This window comes from Vipera ursinii (assembly GCF_947247035.1).
Source record: "Vipera ursinii genome assembly, chromosome: Z".
Classification (NCBI taxonomy): Eukaryota; Metazoa; Chordata; class Lepidosauria; order Squamata; family Viperidae; genus Vipera; species Vipera ursinii.
Window position 1 is genome coordinate 52334060 of NC_139517.1, and position 18636 is coordinate 52352695.

Sequence of the window (18636 nt, forward strand, 5' to 3'; positions counted from 1 at the left end):
TTCCTTCAGTCAGTTAAAATCACCTAAATATTTCAGCTTCATATCCCTTCATATTAAGAAAAATCTTTATAGCTATCTCCAGTCTCAGATATTTGCATTTTCCTTGGTGGATTAGTTTAGAAAGTTTGTTTGAAATTGAAGCAGCAATTACAGAGAATTCTTTTTAAGACTCCACGTGACGTACAATCTCTGCGACCATGGCGCAATTGTGAGCGCGTATATTTTACCTTAAGCCTGTAGCAGAGAAATCGACAAAGGGGAGGGGTTTTGTTTTGCAGTGATGGCTGCTTCGAGTTCGGGCCGAGGGCAGCGGCGATCTGTTGGTACGGCGGGACAAGAGGAGCTGCGGAGATTAATGCGGGCCAAACAGCGCGAGTCGGCTGCGGGGAAAAGAAAAATTGACTCTCCCTACGTTAGATATCCTATCTTTTCGGGCGAGGTGCACCTTTTTGCGATAGGGAGTTTTTTGAGTTTTGTCTCGGTTGCTCGCTTCTTTTTCTGTAGGGTAGGCATTTTGGGATATCGTTATCCTGCATATTGAGTTTTTTGAAGTATAGTATTATGCACATTTGAAAGAAAAACACAACGAAGACTCTGTACATCAGAGTTTGCAATCTAATCAAAATGTCTTTTCCTAAAGGAGTGGGTTAACTGGATGGAAGAATTTGCATTTCCTTTAAACTCCTTCCTGTTAATTCCTAGGCTTATGTATGTTTTCCTTTCTGCTACAACAAATCTGGCCGGATGTGTAGTATGCCATACTGAGAGTAAAAGGATTTGGTAAAATACCTAATTGTAACCTAGTGGCCAGTTTACATTCAAGTGAAGAGCAGATTCCTCCTGCAGTCAGTTTCCTCTATTCTCTGCAGGTTAATCCTTGACTTATGACTACAATTGAGCCCAAATTTATATTGCTAAGGGAAACATTTGTTAAGTGAGTTTTCCCCATTTTACGACCTTTCCTGTCACAGTTGTTAAGTGAATCACTGCAGTTAAGTTAGCAACCATTGACTTTGCTTATTAGAAGGTCACAAAAAGTGATCATGTGAGTGTGGGACACTGCAACTGTTGTAACTATGAGCCCATTGCCAAGCATCTGTATTTTGATCATTTGACCATGGGTATACTGCAACAGTCATAAGTGAAAAATGGTCATAAGTAACTTCAGTTACTAAATGAACCGTCGTAAGTCAAGGACTACCAGTATTATTTAAATGGCAAGCCTATTTTTATTGATTTGCTGCATTTCTACTTGTAAAGAGAAGAAGCAGTATTAATATGCTTTGTTTCAGTAAAACATAAAGTAATAACATTCAGGCTCGTGAGGGAATTTAAAGCCTGCACTTAACAGTGCTTATACACCCTAACCAAACAGATTTTTTTAAAAAATATAAATGGTGACCAGATTGCTTTAGGTATCTGCATTTGGTTCTTCCAGATGTTCAGTGAAAAAAAGTAGCAATTCAGGTACCATACTTCCAACTTTAGTCACTGAAAGAAGTGTAGCTGCATTGCAGTGGTAATTTCTCAGAATAATGCTTAAAAGAGTGGTGTAATTTTGAGAGATTATTTTTGAATTTATTTTCTTAATTGCAAGAGCTACATATAACAATTTGGGGAATTTAAGTTGCTCTCTGTGCAATATGACTGTGAAGAATGAACTGCTGTGGCAAACACATGTTCTTGGAAAGCAGCACAAGGAGGTAAGAATGTGTATCATGTGTATCATACTGTAAGAATTACATTTTTCACTTTTAATATATCTGATTTGGTTCCTCTAGCTATACTGTCATTTAGTCAATATATTGTTAAAATAGTGGAAACGTATAGTGCATCCACATGGACCAAGCTTCCTTGGTTATTTCAATAGTCCTTTTAATCCAGCACATGCAGGAAACCTGTAGGAGAGCAATACCATTTCCCCCCCGAAAGTAAGACCCGATCTTATATTATTTTTGTCTCCAAAAGAGGCATTAGGTCTTATTTTCAGAGGGTGTCTTATATTTTTTGTGACACCTGCCTCGCCTTGCAGTGGCAGCACTAACAGCCCCATCCAGCAGGAGCCTGTGTGGCTGCTGCTCCACTTCGGTGGCTGCTCGCGGCAGGAGCCCATGCAGCACATCGGCTGCTGCTACCACAACAAGGTGAGGCAGGTGGGGGAGGGGGTGGACCTTCCCCATGCACCCTGCATCTGCTTCTTTCAGGTCCCCCTCAGCCAGGCTATTCCTTGCTCGGCGACCTTCCCTTTCACTCTCCTCTTGAGCTGGACATCCACGCTATGGAGGATGGGTGGGGTAGACCTGGTCCCCCTCTGCCATTTCTGAGCCAGGGGGGAGTGACAGCAAAAGGCTCCACCGCAGCTGTGCGCTGCTGGAGGGGCTTTCTTCAACGCTTTGCTCCACAGATCACCTGCCCTGTGGCAGCCACTGCCCCCTCCTCTGCCAACTGTCCTGTGGCTTGTGCCGTGACCAGGCAGCATAAGCCTCCCCTGCCACCTCTGTCCACCAGCCCTCCGTCATTGCCACTGGAGAGAACGGAGAACTGGGAGCGGAGCGGCTTTGTGCAGCGATGCAGAGCACTTGCTTGCCAGCCTGCATTGCCCCACATCTCCATTCTGGAAATGGCAGCCCCATTTCCTGCCACTTCTCCCGAAAGCAAAAAATTTCAACTCTAACCTGCTTTCCAGCTGTAGCGCATTTCTCTCCTGCTGCAGGGAAATGGAGTTTGTGGGACTAGAAAAAGTTCAGTCAGACTTTCCAACTTCTTGCGAGATCTTTTCTTTTTTCTTTTGGCTCCGAAACAGCAGAGGGGGATTGGGCCTACCCCACCCATCCTCCGTAGCATGGTAATCTGGCTCGGGAGGGAGTGAAAGGGAAGGTTGCCAAGCGAAGAATGGCCTAGTGGGGGGGGCCCTGAAGGAAGTGGGTGTGGGCGCATGGGGCAGCTCCACCCCCTCCCCCACCTGGCTTGCCTCATTGTGGCGGTAGTGGCGTGATGTGCTGCATGGCCTCCTGCCCCATTGCAGCAGAGAGGTGGGACGGAGTGGACAGGGTCCTAATTAGGGCTTATTTTGGAGGTATAGCTTATATTAGGCCCACCCCGCAAAATCAGGGTATGTTTTTTTTCGGGGTGGGGCTTATTTTGGGGAAAATATGGTAAATGGTAAGTTGTAGCCTCTTTTGAAAAATTATCATAGAAAATTTATCCTACTAAAATAAATTGGATGAGATCCATAGACTTCAATAAGTTACTTTCAGTTGTAACTGATTCTGATACCTTGTACAAACCTTTTGATGGGATAGGTTTTTATAATATTTGTATTTTTTAAAATTTGGGCAAGGCAGAACCATAGCATAGCATAGCATAGCATAGCACAGCATAGCACAGGCACACTTCATATTGCCAAATGTGATTAGACTCACAAGAAATTTGTTTCCAATGCAGAAGCTCTCAGTGTACATGCAAAGCAACTGAGTAATAATACTCATATTAGTGATACCAATAAGAGGGGTAGTAGAGAAGATGAGAAAGATAATAATGGGATTGGGGGTTGGGGGCTAGTGCTTCCCATTAATATTCCGGATTGGACCTGGGACTGGACCATGGTGGGAGGACGGTCTTGGATTGTTCATCAACTGCCCCACTGGTGTGAGAGACCAGTTGGGGTAGGTTTACCCCAGGATTCCTCACTTTGTCCATGACAGGCTAGATGCCTCAGCCGTAGTGAGAGGACGGTTGGGGTTTCTTTTTCTGAGTTCCACCCAGGTGAGAGCTGAGTTGGACTAATTGGACTGTGATACATCTACCGGACTTTATGCTATCAATACCATCGATCCACCCATTATTAACATTAGCCCTATGCCTACATTTTTTCATTATTGTATGGTTCCCTTGCACTATTCTGGAGCCGATTTGTATGCCCTCAGGGGGGTTTCTCCCTCCTGGGTTCGACCTGCCGCTCTTTCCTGCACTCGCCTTAATGACGGGCCCAATTGTTGGGACCCCGAGAGGTGGTTGGGCTTAGATAGGGGCCTCAAGCGGAGACGTATTAAGAGGCCTCTAATTCACTTTTTAGCCGGTTATTTTAATAGGTTAGGGAGGGTGAGGGAGGGGAGGGAATTATTAACCAGCACTCAGTCTGGGCCAGTTTGGGGTCCCGGCGGGACGAGGTTTGGGTCAAAGGCGGCTGGTTCTGGATCTGTGGGGGTGGGACTTCAAATCCCCACGAGGATAGGGAATGGCAGCAGGTGTGTGCACGGAGGGCCGTATCGACATCTGGGATCGCGCCCCCGCTGCTTGCGAGTGGTGATGCGCTCCGACCCTCTGGTTAGCACCCTTTTGCCCGGGGGTGAGGGTGATCAGGCCCCTGAGCTCAGGCTGGTTTATCTTAATGCCAGATCCGTTGTTAATAAGGCTCCCCTCGTTCGTGACTTGATTGAGGAGGAACGCGCGGATCTGGCATGCATTATGGAAACCTTGTTGGGCTCGGAGGGAGGGGTCCCTCTGATCGAGTTATGCCCTCCAGGTTTCCATGTGCTGCACCAGCCACGGGCTCAGGGTAGGGGCGGCGGGGTGGTGGTGGTTATCAGAGAGACTTTATGTCTGCGGGAGACCACCATTGTCCAGATTGTCAGGAGTGAGTCCCTCCTCCTGAGATGTGGTTCTCGGGTTCAGATGAGCTTGTTGCTTACATACCTGGTGCCCAGCTGTGTGGCAACAGCTCTGCCCGAGCTGCTCGACACCCTCTCAGGGTTGGCGGTGGAATTCCCCAGGCTCATAGTGCTGGGTGACTTCAACCTGCCTTCCCTGGGAGGGTCATCGGAGCTAGCCCGGGAGTTCATGGCTTCCATGACAGCCATGGACCTGACCCAGGTAATTCAAGGCCCGACTCATGTGGTGGGACACACTCTCAACCTGGTGTTCCTGTCTGGACAGTGGTTGGATGATTTGGGAGGGGGTTTACCAGTTGTTACCCCCCTGTCATGGTCCGACCATCATCTCCTGCGGCTGGTCTTCCGTTATGCCACCTCCCGCTGCTGGGCGGCGGAACCAACTAGATGGTTCTGCCCCAGGTGCCTAATGGACCCTGAACGGTTCCAGATGGTGCTTGGGTCTATACCCATCGCCCTCACTCACAGCCCAGTTGATGCCTTGGTCGATGCCTGGGAAAAGGCGGCCGCTGAGGCACTCAACTGTGTTGTACCCTTGCAACCTCTGACCTGGCGCAGATCCCATTGGGCTCCATGGTTTTCTGCGGAGCTCCGGGAGATGAAAGCGTCGGAGACAGGGTCTAGAGAGCGGTTGGAGGTCCAGCCGTTCTGAATCTGACCGATTGCAGTTAAGAACCTTTATAAGGTCTTATCTTGCTGCGATGAGGACGGCGAGGGCTAATTACTTCGCCGCCCTCATCGCATCCGCAGATAATTGTGGGCGCGCCTGACCTATGGAACCGTTTACTGGTTGAGCTCCGGATGGCTCCCGACCTTCGCTCCTTCCGACGCGACCTAAAAACCTATCTGTTTGAGCAATCCGGTCTGGTCTGACAGGTTTTGTTTTAATTATTGTTTTAATGTAACTTATCTTCTGCATTTGGGCATTAGGGTTTAATTTGTTTTCAATTTCTGTATTTGTGCATTTTGATATTTATGTCACTGTTCACCGCCCTGAGTCCTTGGGGAGAAGGGCAGTTTACAAATCAAATAAACAAATAAATAAATTGCCCGGCCGCCCTGTTTAGGGTGACTCGCTCCCTTCTTAAGCAGGAGGTGAGGGAGGATCCCTTACAGGGACGGGCCGAGGAGTTTAGTCATCATCTGACGGACAAAATCGCTCAGATCCAGGCCGGCTTGGACTCTGACTGGGCGGAGTCTGACGTGGAGGAATCGGACGGTCTTGAGCATGACATCTGGACTGAGTTTGATCCTGTTTCCCCTGATGATGTGGACAGGATCATGGGGCGGCTGAGCTCCACCACCTGTTTGTTGGATCCGTGCCCCTCCTGGCTGGTTTATGCGGCCCGGGAGGGGACACGACGCTGGTTCCAGGCAGTAATAACTGCTTCTTTGAAGGAAGGTGTCTTCCCCTCCGCCTTGGAGGCGGTGGTGAGACCCCCTCCTCAAAAAGCCTGCCCTGGACCCGGCTGTTTTAAATAACTATCGTCCAGTCTCCAACCTTCGCTTTCTGGCGAAGGTTGTTGAGAGTGTGGTGGCGCATCAGCTTCCTCTGTTCCTGGAGGAAACGGATTATCTGGACCCGTACCAATCAGGTTTCAGGCCCGGGCACAGCACGGAGACGGCATTGGTCGCGCTGGTGAATGATCTCTGGCGGGCTCGGGACAGGGGTTGCTCCTCTGTCCTAGTCCTATTAGATCTCTCAGCGGCTTTCGATACCATCGACCATGGTATCCTACTGCGGCGTCTCAGGGGATTGGGAGTGGGAGGCACTGTTTTGCGGTGGTTCTCCTATCTCCTGGGCCGCTCACAGTTGGTGTTGACGGGAGGGCAGAGATCCACCCCGAGGCCTCTAGTTTGCGGAGTCCCTCAGGGGTCGGTTCTCTCGCCCCTCCTGTTCAACATCTACATGAAGCCGCTGGGCGAGGTCATTCGTGGTTTCGGGGTGGGGTATCATCAGTATGCTGATGATAGCCAACTTTTTTTTTCTCCACCCCGAACCAACCCAGCGATGCCCTCGCCATGATGTCCCGTTGCCTGGAGGCGGTCCGGGTCTGGATGGGGAGAAACAGGCTTCGTCTCAATCCTGCCAAGACTGAGTGGCTGTGCATATCGGCATCTCGGGTTAACCAAATTATTCCACCTTTAACGATGGGGGGTGAGGTGTTACCCCCCGTTGATAGGGCTCGCAACCTGGGCGTCCTCCTGGATTCACGGCTCAATTTTGAAGACCATATAGGAGCTGTGACCAGGGGGGCTTTTGCCCAGGTTCGCCTGGTTCGCCAGTTGCGACCCTACCTGGACCGAGATGCCCTACGCACAATCACTCATGCGCTCGTGACCTCCCATTTAGACTACTGCAACACTCTCTACATGGGGCTGCCCTTCAGGACCACTCGGAGGCTTCAACTGGTGCAGAATGCTGCTGCGCACGTCGTGATGGGGGCTTCCCGATACTCCCATGTAACACCTCTACTCCGTGAGCTGCATTGGCTCCCAGTTGTCTTCCGGGTGAGATTCAAGGTGCTGGTAATGACCTATAAAGCCCTGAATGGCTTGGGTCCGGGTTATTTGAGGGAACACCTGATGCCAGCATCAAGTTCCCTTCGTTCAGTGCGCTCTCACAGGGAGGGCCTTCTCAGGGTGCCGCCGGTAAAAGATTGCCGGCGGATAACACCCAGGGAGAGGGCCTTCTCTGTGGGTGCACCTGCCCTCTGGAACCAGCTGCCTGTGGAGCTTAGGACTGCCCCTGACCTTCGTTCATTCAGCCGGGACCTGAAGACCTGGCTCTTTGAGCTCTCCGGTCCAGGCTGAGAATTTTTAACTGGGGTTTTTATTTTTAGGGATAATTTAATCTTTTTTTAATTGTTTTTTAACTTTTGTATTTGGATTGGTTTGATTTTAAAATACCCTGTAAACCGCCCTGAGTCCTTCAGGAAAGGGCGGTATATAAATCTAATAAAATAAATAAATAATACTGCAGCCATACAGCATGGATGAACATACTTAGACATAAGACAGTACTGTAAGAATTAGATGCTCAGCAGAATGATGGCACAAGGGGGAAAACTGTCCCTGTATCTCATCGTTTTTGCAAGTAATGCCCTACAGCGGGATCCTGAGAGAAGGTGATTAAACAGTTTATGTCCAGGATATGAGGGGGTCTATAGTGATCAGACCTCAGAAGCTCTCCTGATCCACACAATATACAGGTCTATGGAAGGCAGGTTTGCCTACAGTTATTTTTTCTGCAGTCCTAACTACTGGAGTCTGTACCCTTCCTTTTTAGTTGCTGTACCAAACCAGACAGAAGTACAAATGACAGACTCAATGTAGAATTGTATCAATAGCTCTTGGGGCAGTCTGAACTTCCTAAGTTGATGAAAGAAGAACATTTTTGTTGTGCCTTTCTAATGGTGGTTCTAATGTTAGGAGTCAATTTCAAATCCTGGGAAATTATAGAATCCAAAAACTTGAAGAATCCTACTGCTGATATTGTACTATCAAATGTAGTAAGAGATGGTAGAATAGAAGGCCCCTTCTAAAATCCATCTTATCTCTACAATTTTAAGCATGTTCACCTCCAAATTGTTCCAGCTGCATCACAGGGCCAGTTGTTCAACCTCCTTTCTGTACACAGTTTCATCACTGGGTTGAATGAGACCAATGACTATTGTATCATCTGCAAATTTCAATATTTTGACAGAAGAATCCTTAGAGATGCAGTCATTGGTATATAGAGAGAAAAGCAATAGAGGGAGCAAACAGGCCTGAGCGACACCTGTACTAATTGTCTAGGTGCTTGATGTGATTTTCCCTAGCTTTACCTGTTGCTTCCTATTTGTCAAAAAGCTAGTAATCCACCTACAGGTATGGACAGGTACAACTAGCTGAATCGGTTTAGATGAAGAATTTCTGGAATGATGATATTGAATCTCAACTGAAAGTCTACAAAGTCTACAAAAAGATCTGTGCATAGGTCCCTGAGTATTCAAGATGTTACAAGATTGCAGTGCCATATTGACAGCATCATCTGCCAGTCTCTTTGCTTGGTAGGCAAACTGCAAGTCTATCAGCAGATCTGTGATGATTTCAGGTGGGCCAGCACTAACCTCTGAAAGGTCTTCATAATTGCAGATGTCAGAGCAACCGGTCTGAAGTCATTCAGCTCCCTGTAAATGAAGAATAAAATGGAGCAAAACTTGCTTAATAACTGTCTCGTTTAGTAACAGAAATTTTGGACTCAATTGTGATTGTAATTCGAGGACTACCTGTGTTTTAAAAATAAGATATAATGCTGCTATATATTGGGTAATAAATTTGTTCTTGTAAACAAGTGTGAAATGGAAAAATGATAACCCATTTTCCTAACTCTTTTATATAAATACAGTCATGTGAAAAAGTAAGCACACCTTTGTGTTCGATGGTTTTACATATCAGGACATAGTAAAACTAGGTCTTAGCACTGACTTAAAAGAATCAATCACAATAGAGATGGAAGGAACCATGGAGGTCTTCTAATCCAACCTCCTGCTCAAGCAGGAGACCCCATACCTTTTCAGACAAGTGACTGTCCAGTCTCTTAAAAACCTTCCGTGACAAAGCACCCACAACTTCCGATAGCAAGCTATTCCACTGGTTAATTTTCTTTACTGTTAGGAAGTTTCGCTTTAATTCCAGGTTGCTTCTGTCCTTGATTAGTTTCCATCCATTGTTTTTTGTCTTGCCCTCTGCAGCTTTGGAAAATGTTGACTCCTCTTGTGGCAATCTGTCAAGTATTGGAATACTGTTATCATGTCCCCCCCTGCCCCCCACCCCCAGTCTTTTTTTCTAGACTGGCCATTCCCAAATCCTGCAACCATTCTTCATATGTTTCAGGCCTTTAATCATCTTCGTTGCTGTTCTTTTCACTTTTTCCAAAGTCTCAACATTTTTGTTGTAATGTGGTGACCAAAACTGGGTGCAGTATTCCAGGTGTGATCTTATTAAGAATTTATAAAGTGGTACTAATATTTCACGTGATTTTGATTCTATGCTTCTGTTTATACAACAGTATTAGCTTTTTTGGTTGCTACTACACACTGCTGGCTCATATTTAAGTGATCCTCCACTAGGACACCAAGATCCCTCTCACAGTTACTGTTTTTTTTTAATTAAAGAGTTTTACAAAAACAAAATTTTACAATATATCCCCAAATCCCTCCCACCCCAAACCCACCCACTTCCCCCCCCACTTCCCAGAGCTAAATACAGGATTATAGTTACAATAATCATATTCTAAATAAAAATTATGCATAATATACAATTAACCAAATTCATAATGCACTTTAACTCTCTTTTAACATAACTACAAACAACGTACCAATAACAATATCCCACTAAAATCTACTCATAAGCTAAATGGTACTTTTTGGTCCCATATTTGTTTTGAATATAATTTATCCATCTCCTCCAAACTGAAATATATCTTTCCTGTGAATGATCCTTCAGATAAGCAGAAATCTTAGACATTTCTGCAAGATTCGAAACTTTAAACACCCATTCTTCTACAGTGGGCAAACTATCCTTCTTCCAATATTGTCCCACCAGTAACCGTGCTGCCGTTATCATGTTCAACATCAAGTTAGTTTCTTTAACATCACAATCTACAACAATGCCCAATAAAAACAATTGCGGGGAGAACTTTATCTTTCTCTTAAAAATCTTTTGAATGTTCCACCAAATTTTAATCCAAAAAGCTTTTATATTTCTACAAGTCCACCACATGTGAAAATAGGTAGCTTCTAAACTACCACACCTCCAGCATTTAGACTGTACATTAGGATACATATTGGACAGCTTCTTGGGATCCAGATGCCATCTATAAAACATTTTATAAAAATTTTCTCTTAAATTTTGAGCCTGGGTAAATTTAACATTTCTGACCCAAATTATGTCCCAGGTGTCCAGCGAAATTGGTTCCTGAATATTTTGTGCCCACTTTATCATGCAGTCTTTAACCAGTTCCGTTTCCGAATCCAATTCAATTAAAGCATTATATATCCTCTTTATATGTGCACAATTTGAATCTCTAATTTGCTTTACTAAATTTTGATCTGTAGTTGTGATGCCAACCTTTTGATCTGACTTCCACCTAGCTTTCAATTGGATATATTGAAACCAAGAGTAACTTATGTTTTCTTGTCTTAACTCCTCTACTGGTTTAAGTTGCCAATCATTCCCTTGCAATCTAAGTAGTTCCTTATAAGAAACCATATCCATACTCACTCCCATAGACACGCCCTCTATCGTGTGTCCAGGAATTCCCCAAATCGGTATTTTATAATTTAACTTATAATAATACTTTTTCCCGACACGCAATAAAGCACTTCTAAGAATATGGGATTTAAAAGCCCTGTCTACCTTCTTATCATAAAGCAAGTATGCATGCCATCCATATACCAAATCCCATCCCTCAAGATGAAGTATTCTCTTGTTAGTTAGATTAAGCCAATCACTAACCCAGGTCAAGGCAACTGCATCATAATACAATTTCAAATTCGGCGCCTTGAGTCCCCCTCTTTCCCTGGCATCTTGTAAAATCTTGAATTTAATCACAGTTACTGTTTTTGAGCCAGGTTTCGCTTAATCTTTACTTGTAACTTTGGGTTTTCCTGCCTAATTGTAAAACCTTGCTTTTCTCCACATTAAATTTCATTTTGTTGGATAAGGCCCATTGTTTAAGTCTGTCAAGATCTTTTTGGATCCTGAGCTTGTCTTCTGGGGTCTTGGCTATTCCTGCCAGCTTGGTGTCACTTGCAAATTTGATGAGTTTTTATTTCCTCCCCTCTGCTGGATGGTTGCAACAGGTTTTGGTCACTTCACATGACCCTGGGACACTGTGACAGTCATAAATATGAATCAGTTGCCAAGCGGCTGAATGTAAATCACAAGACCCTGGAGATGCTGCAACATTCCAGTTGATTGGCACTTCTGGGCTCAGCAGAAGCACTGGGATCAGTGCTGAGCTCCAGCTGGAGCCTGACGCTGATCCTGGCACTTCTGCTGAGCCCTGACAGCCCCGAAGAAGTGCTGATCCTGGTACTTCCGCTGAACCCTGACAGCCCTGCAGCTCCATCCATCTCTTGTTCAGGCTTGTGCAGTGCTGCCACCGGTTCAGCTCATTCCCCTTCCCCGTTACCACTTTTCTAGGATGGTTACGTACCACTTGCTAGGTGCCAATGTACCACAGGTGGTACCCGTACCACTGGTTGAAAAGCCCTGGTTTAAGACACAGACTGGAAAATGTTCTGTGGCTTGTGTTTGCATTGAATTGAATTCCAATATGATGTGGTCATTCTCACCCAAAGTTCTGGCAACTTCAGTTCCCTCTATCACAGGGGTGTCAAACTCAATTTCATTGAGGGCCGCATCAGCATTGCGGTTGCCCTCAGGGGGCCAGGTGGGTATGGCCAGGGTGGGCGTGGCCTACTGGGTGGGCATGGCCAAAGTGCATATGGCCTACTGGGTGGGCGTGGCCAGCTCTACATCGTTCGCATCAAGGGTGCCTATGGGGGCCTGGGCAGGAGTGGGACAGATCTGGGGGTCTCTGGCAGAAGGAGGGTCTCTGGGCCAGGGCCAAGGCAGAGGGGGCCGTTCCCTCACTGTTTCCAGGATGGCTTCGCGGGCTGCATAAAACCACTTCGCGGGCCGGATCTGGCCCCCAGGCCTTGTGTTTGACATGTCTGCTCTATCACTTCTCTGTTAGTAAGAATTAGGTCCATTATAGCTTTTCCTCTAGTTCCCTCATCTACATTTTGGATAGCAAAGTTGTCAACTAGATTGATTAGTTATCTGTTTGATCTGCCACATGCTGCAGAGTTTGTCTCCCAGTTGATATCAAGGTAGTTAAAGTCTCTTATTACTACTGTGGTATATTTCCAACATGCATTTGTTAGTTGTTCAGCAAAAAATTCATCGATTTTTTCTGCTTGGTTGGATGGTCTATAATGTACGCCTACAGCAACATCATTCTTTTTTCCATTTATATTGACCCATATGCATTCTAGGAGGCATTCATTCTTGGCTTTATGCATTTCTGTAGAGATGTAGTGATCTTTTATATATAATGCAACTCTATCTCCTCTTTTATTAGATCTGTTTGTTTTGAATAGTTTGTATTCTTCCATCAGTTCATTCCAGTTATGAGTTTCGTCCCACCATGTTTCAGTAATGGCAATTATATCTTATTTACCTTCATGTACTAGTACTTCAAGTTCATCCTGTTTGTTCCCTAACTTTTGAACGTTCGTTTATAGATATTTGAATCCTTTATGGGTCTTGGATATGTTTCTTATATCTCCTACTTTGTAACTTGGTTTTCCATCCTTTCCATTACTCTACTTCATTGTGTTTTCCCTTTTTTTCTTCTTCTTTCTCTTTATTCCCTATCTCCTTATATGATTATCTAGTGATTTTTCCTTGGAATTAGATTCTAAGTGTCTTGAAGATTGGTCCCCTCCTCCCTCAATTTTTGTTTAAAGCCCTTCTGATAAGATGAGCCAGTTGTTTTCTGAATATATTCTTTCCAGTTCTTGTGTAATTCACTCCATCCCTTGCCAGTAACCCTTCACATAGGTAATACAAACCATGGTCTAGGAAACTAAAGTTCTCTTGACAACATCAATTTTTAAGCCAGTGGTTCATTTCTAAAATCCTTTGCTCCCTCATTGGATGTTGGCCTTTTGTTGGAAGTATAGGTGAAAGTACCACTTGTGCTCATAATTCTTTAACTTTCTTCCCTAGCTGTTTGTAATCTCCTGTTATTATTTTTAGATTCATTGTTGTGTCATTGCTCTCCATGTGTAGAAGAAAGGGGTAGTAAAATAATTAATCCATAGGATTGATTATTTTAGCAAGGTTCTCAGTTATATCTTTGATTTTCACTCCAGGGAGACAACATACCTCCCTAGATTGATTGTTCAGTCTGCAGACTATAGTTTCTGTTCCCCAAAGAATTGAATCTTCTATCACTACTGTTTGTCTTTTTCCCCTTAGGCAAGTCTGGGATATTATTCTTCTTGTCACAAGAATGCTGAGTTGTGTCTCCTTTTTAGAAACTTTTGATGACTGCTCTTTTATAGGTGTCTGCATATTTTCTTCCGGGGGGAGGATATGAAAGCAATTATTCAGTTCCAGAGGGGCTTCCCTGGAGTGGGATAGGATACATAGTAGGGGCTTTGTTCTTGGTTGCTGTTTTCTTCTAAAAGTGCTGTGTTTCCACTGTTCTGCCTCTTTAAGTTCATTTATAGGTCATTTTTGGGGAAACTGTTTGCTGCCTATTGTGTTTAATTTTGATGTAGACCCTGGGCAAACCGGATTGCTTACAGGGAGAGGCTGGTGGGTGGGATCTACCTTCCTTGTTACAGCCAGACACCAAAGCGCCACCAAAAACAGCGCATCTGCCTCGCTGTCTATCCCCATTTGTAGTGTGGCTGCCGTCCAATCGCTGTGCTGCATCATCTGCCAATGCAGCAGTGGGGAAGGCAGAAGGCAATCCCACCCATCAGATCAGCCTACCAGGGGTGGAGTGGGGTGGGAAACTGAGCAGTGCCAAAAACAGCACTCGGAGTCTCCAGGAGCTGCAGGGATCTGCACGCACCCTTTGCAGTTATCCACCTGCAATACGCAGCCTTTCCCTGTAAGCAATCCGGATCACCCAGGGTCAGGGTTGCCATCGCGGGAGGCTCATCTCACATGTGCAGTGGAGGATGGGGATGGGCCACGCCTCCCATGATGGCCAACCTGAGCCTGTGTGAGCTGGATGCAAGGAGCCTGGCCTAAGGTTTCCATCGCCCAGGCTTCCTGAAGGTCATGGGAACTGCGGCCTGCCACAGCTGAAGAGTTTAGCTGAGCTGCAAAGTTGAATGCACACATAAAGTAGTGGTGCACCCTGAGTGAGGAAGTGGCGTGAGCTTTGAGGTGCAAGTAAGTGTCTGTATTTCCACAGTTCATGTGCAGAATTCACTCCACTCCTTCTCATTGGTGTTCAAGGAGGCTAATCGTGGTAAATACAAATCATTTTTTTGAAAAACAAAGGGATGGATTATAATATTGATGATGAATGTAAATGAAAAGGCAATTTCCAAAGCCTTCCTCCCCCACTGAGGGACACCTGAGTTGCCTGGAGAAGCTGGGCCTTGTGATGAAAAAATAAGACATCACCCCAAAATAAACCCTAATGGATTTTTTGGATCCAAAAATAAATATAAGACCCAGGCTTATTTTTTGGGAAATAGTTTATAAAAGTTCTTGATCCTTTGTTCTTTGTTTTGAAAAATTCATCACTATCTTCTCTGTTTTAAGTTTTTGTCTCTTTTTCCATGATTTTTTGTTTTTTTCATCTTAGTTTGTTAATAATTTAACAATTTCTAAAAAAAATAGTTTTTCTCAATTGTTTAGTTGAAAATCAAAATTTTAAAATTTAAACGAATTTTATAAAAAAGTTAAAGGATTTTATTAAAAAAATTAAAAAAAAATAAAATTGAAAGATTTAAGAATTGAAAGTGGAATTTAAAATTAAAAAGTAATTTAAAAGTTGGAAAAAGATTAAAAAATTGAAAAAAAATGAAAAATTTAAAAAAATAATAAAAAACATTGAAAAAACATTTTTTTAAAAGAATTTCAGTAATTTTAAAAAATTAAGAATTTACAATTGTTCTTGGCCCTTTATGAAGCATTATGCACTTCTTTATGTTGGAATTCTCAGACTTTTTTCTAGGAGATGGTTAGCTCTTAACCCTCTACACCCTGTTTTGAAAGTTTATCACTTTCTTCCCTGTCCACAAGTGTTAGTAATTATTTTTTCCTCCCTACTTTCTTGCCCTTTAGTTGCTTGGCCAGTGCCGGGCTTTTCAGGTATGCAGTTCTGATCTGAGCACTTAGCCACTGCTCAACTCTTCTGCCATGCTACTCTCAGCCGCTGCTAGTCTGCTGATGCTCAATTGGTCTGCTGTGCTGCTCTCAATCGCTGTTCAGTTTGTCTGCCACTCTGCTGTCAGCCACTGTTGGTCCACCGCGCTGCTCTCAGTCACTGCTCTGGGTACTCCGCTCCTCTGTCACTTCGCTCTGCACAGCTGCTGCTCAGGGTCTTCCATGCTGCTCTCAGCCACTGGTCTGCTGCCACCTAGGTCCGTTTCACCTCTGCTCAATGGCCTCTGTTTGCACCTCAGTTTGCACTGCTTCCATCAGCTGCTGGGGTGGGTTGCTGAATCTCAGATGAAAAACAACACATGATATACCATGTTATCATTTATTTAACAAAAAGAAAGGCAAAATGGAGACACCATGTGTGAAAATCTAAGATTATCTTATGATTCAATAGCTTATAGGACCACCTTTAGCAGCAATAACATGAAGTATTTTTTTCTGTATGACTTATCAGTCTCACATTATTGTGGAGGAATATTAGCTTACTCTTCTTTACTACATTTTTCAGTTCATTGAGGTTTGTGAACATTTGTTTATGGACAGCTCTCTTGAGGTCCTGCCAGCATTTCAATTGGATTGAAATCTGGGCTTTGACTGGGCCATTGCAACACTATGATTCTTTTCATTTTCAGCCATTCTCTTTTAACAACAACCTTATTGATTAGCCCTTGGGCCATATCAAAGTGCAAAGTTCCAGCAACAAACCGTCACCAAAACTTGATAAAAGCAGTCCAAAATGGAATTTGATAAAATACAATTTAAAATGGAATTTGATAAAATACATTCTCTTATAGATTTGCTGGTGTGCTTGGGATCATTGTCCTGTTGCATGACCCAGTGTCGACCAAGCTTTAGCGTGCAGACAGATAACCTCTCATTTGATTCTAAAATACTTTGGTATACAGCGGAGTTCATGGTTGACTCATTGACTGCAAGGTGCCCAGGCCTGTGGCTGCAAAACAAGCCTAAATCATCACCCCTCCACCACCATGCTTGATGGATGGTAGGATATGTTTGTGCTGATATTCTGTGTTTGGTTTTTGTCAAATGTGGCACTGTACATTATGGCCAAATATCTCCACTTTGGCCTCATCTGTCCAAAGGTCAGTATTCCAGAGATCCTATGATTTGTTCAGATGCAATTTTGCAAACCTAAGCCATTCTTTTTAGAAAGGCTTTCTCTTGGCAACCCTTCTAAAAATATTCATACTTGTTCAGTCCTTTTCTAACTGAACTGTCATGAAGCTTAGCATTTAACATGCTAACTGAGGCCTATAGTATTTAACATGCTTGAGATGTAACTCTTGGATTTTTTGCAATTTCTCTGAGCATTTCACGGTCTGACTTTGGGGTGTATTTGCTGGGATGTTCACTCCTGGGAACATTGGCTACTGTCCTGGATGTCTTCCACTTGTAATAAATCTTCCTAACTGTAGAATGGTGGACTGCAGAATAAACTGTTTGGAAATGGCCTTATAGTTCTTCCCACATTGACGGGTAGCAACAGTTGCTTCTCTAAAATCATTGCTATTGTCTTTGTCATGGTTTTAACACTCATTTCAATGCACTTTAACACTTTAGGAAATAGTAAAAGTTATTGGTACTTAAAACTTCTTAAAAATAGGAAAATACAACTTCAGATGAACAACACTTGATATATTACACCATGACATCATTTATTTTACAAAAAGCCAAAATGGAGAAGCCAAATGTGAATAACTAAGTACACCGTTATTGCTTCCATTGGTATGAAGAACAGCTAGATGCTGCTAATCAAATGCCCTTGATCAATTGATCATCAGCAAGTGTGACTGCCTCTTTCAAAACTGAAGTTTAAGGAGTTAGGAGACCAGCAAACTCCTAAAGCAGAGGTGTCAAACTCGCAACATCACATTATGTGTCACGACTTTTTTGCCATTGCCGGCAATGGGGTGGGCACAGTTTCGCTATGATGCATCCGACCCGTGGGCCAGGAGTTTGATACCCCTGACCTAAAGCTTCAGTTTTTAAAGAAGTAGTCATACTTGCTGATGATCAGTTGATCAAGGGCATTTGATTAGCAGCATCTGCCTGTTATTTAGCCTCCTCATACCAGTGGAAACAGTAACAGTGTACTTGGTTTTTTTCCATTTTGGCTTTCTTTTTTAAATAAATTGATGTCCTGGTGTAATATGGCAAGTGTTGTTCATCTGAAGTTGTATTTTCCTATTTATAAGACCTGCTAAGGACCAGATGAGTTTTACTGTGTTTAGGATATAAACATAGAAGTCAAAGAGGGTACATTTACTTTTTCACATGACTGTATAATTCTTTCGATTGCAATTTTTCCATAATCTTTCCACTGACATTTCTGTTATGATTTTGAGCCCTGGAAATAATCCTCCGGTATTTTATCTGCTGGTTTAATCTTTTTTCTAGAGACTTGAATCATTAAAAGATATTAACTATTCTACATCCAAATCATTTTCTGACACTTCATCTTCTCTCAAAAGAAAAATGTCAGAAACAAGAATTCTAGATCAAAAGAAACAAGAAGGTATGGAAAACTTTTGTGCTTGTTTTATTTGTAATAGGTAATAGTAAATGTTCAGTTTGTGACTGTGTGGTATTATGCCAACTGATGTTACAAGTTGGACTCTGACTGCTTGTAGTTTTGCTTATTAAGTTTTGCCTGTAAATAAATTGATCAAACTTTTGTTAGAAAACAAATAGTTTGACTGACAGGAATAATTGTCATCTGAATTTGATAAAATTAGTGTTTTTAAACCTCCCAAGTTATTGAATTGAGTTTGTTGCACAGAATACTTTTAAATCATTTGAAATTTTATTTTTCATGTTGTTTTTGATGGGACCTAACTAAGCTAATAAAAATAGTTCTTGCATATAATGTTTATACTAGAGGAGAGGAAATAGGGATGATTGCACTAATTCTTGTTCTTATTATTCTCTTTGTGGAATTTCTCCTCTTGTTGTTGTTAGTTGCGAAGTCGTGTCCGAC

The 18636-nt window shown here is 43.5% G+C and overlaps 1 protein-coding gene across 4 annotated transcripts in view; it reads left to right on the forward strand.

Annotated features, from left to right (window-relative positions):
- Positions 1 to 271: 271 nt before the first annotated feature.
- ZNF830 (zinc finger protein 830) overlaps positions 272 to 18636 on the forward strand; it is an 85697-nt gene continuing 67332 nt past the window's right edge. For all 4 annotated transcript variants that reach the window (XR_014494187.1, XM_083377141.1, XM_083377142.1 and 1 more), the window contains exons 1-3: positions 272 to 417; positions 1604 to 1703; positions 18057 to 18174. Coding sequence is in view for 3 of the 4 variants with exons in the window: in XM_083377141.1 (XP_083233267.1) it covers positions 281 to 417; positions 1604 to 1703; positions 18057 to 18174 (355 nt within the window). In the remaining variant the exon portion in view is untranslated. The remainder of the gene's footprint in view (positions 418 to 1603; positions 1704 to 18056; positions 18175 to 18636) is intronic.